Here is a 3,360-nt window from a genome sequence, read left to right on the forward strand (position 1 = left end):
CATAGATTTAGTCCTTTTAATAAATGAAATTTTATTAGGTTTATTTGATATTTTGTACACATTTCAGAAAGAATTGTATTTGATTTGTTTATCATGGTTGACACATTTTTGCTCTAATATTAAGTTAAATACTATTATGAAATACGCTTGAAATGTCAAATAAACTTAACACAAGTTGATTAAAGGGACTAAATCTACGTATTTTGAAAGATGAATGACTAAATTAGTCCAAAGTTTCAAACTGGACTAATTCCAAAAAAACAAATTACATGAATCACTTAAAGGTTATTTCAATAAAAATACTCTCACATCTTTATCAAATGATTGATATTTAAAAATAATATTTAAACAATATTCAAATAAATATTTAAAACATCAAGTATGTGAAGTATAATTAAATAAATTAGGGTTAAGTATATTTTTTGTCCCTGAACTTTGACTCAAAATTGGAATTCGTCCCTCATCGAAACTTTGATAAATTTTGGTCCCTAAACTTTAAAAATGAATGAATATAGTCCTTATAACCCAATTTTGTTAACTCTTTTTTAGGTTTCGAACGCATTTCTCAATAAATATTGAGCCGAGAACGTGTCAAACGACGTAAACAACTCCAATATCAACATGAAACACATTCGACATGTTGAAAAAAGTCAACGTAATTGGGTTAAAAGAACTATATTCATTCATTTTTAAAATTTAGGGACCAAAATTTATCAAAATTTCAACCATTGATGAATTCTAATTTTTAGCCAAAGTTCAAAGACTAAAAACATATTTAACCCAATAAATAAAGAGGTCATTAAAGTACAAAGGGATTTCCTTTTATTAATACTTATAAAATCTCCTCCAAACATAAAAAGAAAATACTAAAGTACGGACCAATTGGACTTGAACAAGTAAATTACCTAATTGCCCACGAAGAAAATCCAAATTTTGGAAATTACTTGTGTATTTCCTACATTTGGATAAACTCCAAAACGATATTGTCCTTTATTCTGATATGAAGTTAGTCGAATCGGTTAAGTTTTTAGGTTCCTTTTTATAAATAGTTTAAATCATTCAACGTTCTTTTTTGTGATTTTGTGTAATGTGTATATCCAGGAAACTCACTTATTTTTCTTTGGTCAACATAAACATTGATGAAATCCATCAGTATATATGTATATATACTCTGTATCTGCATAACTTATCATTCCACTACATAATCATCACAGCATCCTTAATTTTCTTTAACAAGTTAACAAGTTTTGTACTTTCTTACTAAGAAGTTCAGATACAGATACGGACAGGAAGATACGATTAAATTGAACAACATAAAACATGGGACACGTCCATTGATGAGACATAGCCAGACTTCATAGTCTTATCAGTTCTATGTAAAAAACTAACACATAAAATAAATATTTAAACAATCTTTTTATTTTTATAACGTTAAATAATCTTATTTCACTTTTAATACTTAAAATAGTTTAAATATTTTTTATTTCACTCTTAAAATACCTTTTTAAACATAAAATCGTAACATATATAAATCTACAACCTGTTAATTAAATACCATTGTCACACATATTTTAAAATGTTACACGTTTTTGACCATGACCCACCACATGTGTCCAGCCAGATCCCATGTTTGCTTCTATGTATATATGTATGTATAACCTCTAAATCAAATCCAAGGCACACAACATTTTCATCAAAACTTTGAATACCCTCTTTCATTTCTCCCAAGAAAAGGCTCATAGAATCTCAAAAAAAGAGTCATATAACACTTTTCCATAGAGCCATGGCTTGCTGGTCTGCAGAAAATGCCACAAAGGCCTATCTCAACACACTGAAAATGGTTAGTTAGTATTCTCTTCATACCTTAATCCTTAACCAAAGTTTTTTCTTATTTCCATATATACACAAGACAGTTACAATCACTGGTTTTAATCTATTGACCCTTAACACAAATCTCTGTTGCAAGAATGATTGAGATGAATAAAACACCAATTTTGATATTGTCACAGTTTTTTCTGATGTGGTTTTTGGTTACTTTTTCAACAGGGTCAAAAGGCAAAAGAGCCAGCAGTTTCAGAGTTCATATCAGCACTAGCTGCTGGCAACAATGCGCACCAGATGGTTGTGGCATGTCCTGGTGCAGCAGACTCCATCACGCTGGCATTAGTCAGTGCTGCACATCAAACCGGTGGCCATGTTGTCTGCATTGTCTCAAGCCATGATGAATTAAATGCCTCAAAAAAGGTTCTTGGAGTGAATGCCAGTGAAGTTCAGTTCATTGTTGGAGAGGTTCAACAAGAACTACTTTTGTTGAGGCAAGCAGATTTTGTGGTGATTGATTGCAACCATGTGAGCCATGGAGAGATTGTTAAGGCAATCCAAGATGGTGGCATGCAAAATGGTGCAGTTGTTGTTGGCTGCAATGCACTCAGCTGCAGAGGGTCATGGTGGTCTTCTGGATCAAGAACCCAGTTGCTGCCTATAGGAAAAGGGCTTCTGGTGACAAGATTTGGAGCAAGTGCTGCAAGTCCGAAACATGGATCTGGAGTGAGTAAGACCAGAAGTAGTCGTTGGATTGTTAAGGTAGATAAATGCACTGGTGAAGAACATGTGTACAAGATCAGAGTTCCACAGGGAAAAGTGATTCAAGCTTGATCATGTGGCTAAGTGCTTGGTTCAAGCCACCATGCTACTTTTCCATTACTTCATAGGGAAAATGGAGTGGTTAAATTTTGCAATCAAACTAGAGGAGTTGGTGTTGGTCAAAGTTCAAATGTATATATAGCAATTTATAGATATATTGTTATTACTATTATTACAAAAAATGTTTGTTGTCTTGCATAAGTACTTCTGATGAAGAGAGATCAAAAATTCGACCATTCTCCTTCTCAAAAATATTGTGTTCATTTCCTCTTTGTAGCAAATAAAATGACCACAACAAGACAAAGTTATACCAGAAGTTTTCTAGCAGACATTCTGAGTCATAAAATTACATGTAAATCTTATGAAACAAAACTCTTATATTCAAGTTGAGATAAACTTTCAAGTTGATAAAAAATAGTAAGATAAATAATATATAACTAAAAAAATCTATAAACTTATCGTTTTAAGGTTGAGTTAAAAGTGGTGTTCTTTATTTTCTTATTTATATTTATTTGTGATACAAGAATCTAACATATTTCATGAAAAGCTCTCCCAAACTTAAGCAAGTTAAATTTTTTGAAAAAGAAAGTAAAAGCTCCTCTTTCTCTGTGTCTCTCCCATATTTGTTCTCTCTTTCAAAATACAATTTTATTTTCATTTTTGGCTAGTCTTCATTTCTGCATTAATAATTAAGAGCATAAACAAACACACCTTAAG

At 31.5% G+C, this 3,360-nt stretch overlaps 1 protein-coding gene across 1 annotated transcript; it reads left to right on the plus strand.

Annotated features, from left to right (window-relative positions):
* The first annotated feature begins 1,682 nt into the window (after window positions 1-1,682).
* On the plus strand, window positions 1,683-2,959 carry LOC114181613. The gene is made up of 2 exons (XM_028068114.1): window positions 1,683-1,840; window positions 2,047-2,959. The coding sequence occupies exons 1-2, from the start codon at window positions 1,784-1,786 to the stop codon at window positions 2,653-2,655; spliced, it is 666 nt and encodes a 221-aa protein (XP_027923915.1). The 5' UTR covers window positions 1,683-1,783; the 3' UTR covers window positions 2,656-2,959.
* The last annotated feature ends 401 nt before the right edge of the window (window positions 2,960-3,360 follow it).

This window comes from Vigna unguiculata, chromosome 4 (assembly GCF_004118075.2).
Source record: "Vigna unguiculata cultivar IT97K-499-35 chromosome 4, ASM411807v1, whole genome shotgun sequence".
Lineage (NCBI taxonomy): Eukaryota > Viridiplantae > Streptophyta > Magnoliopsida > Fabales > Fabaceae > Vigna > Vigna unguiculata.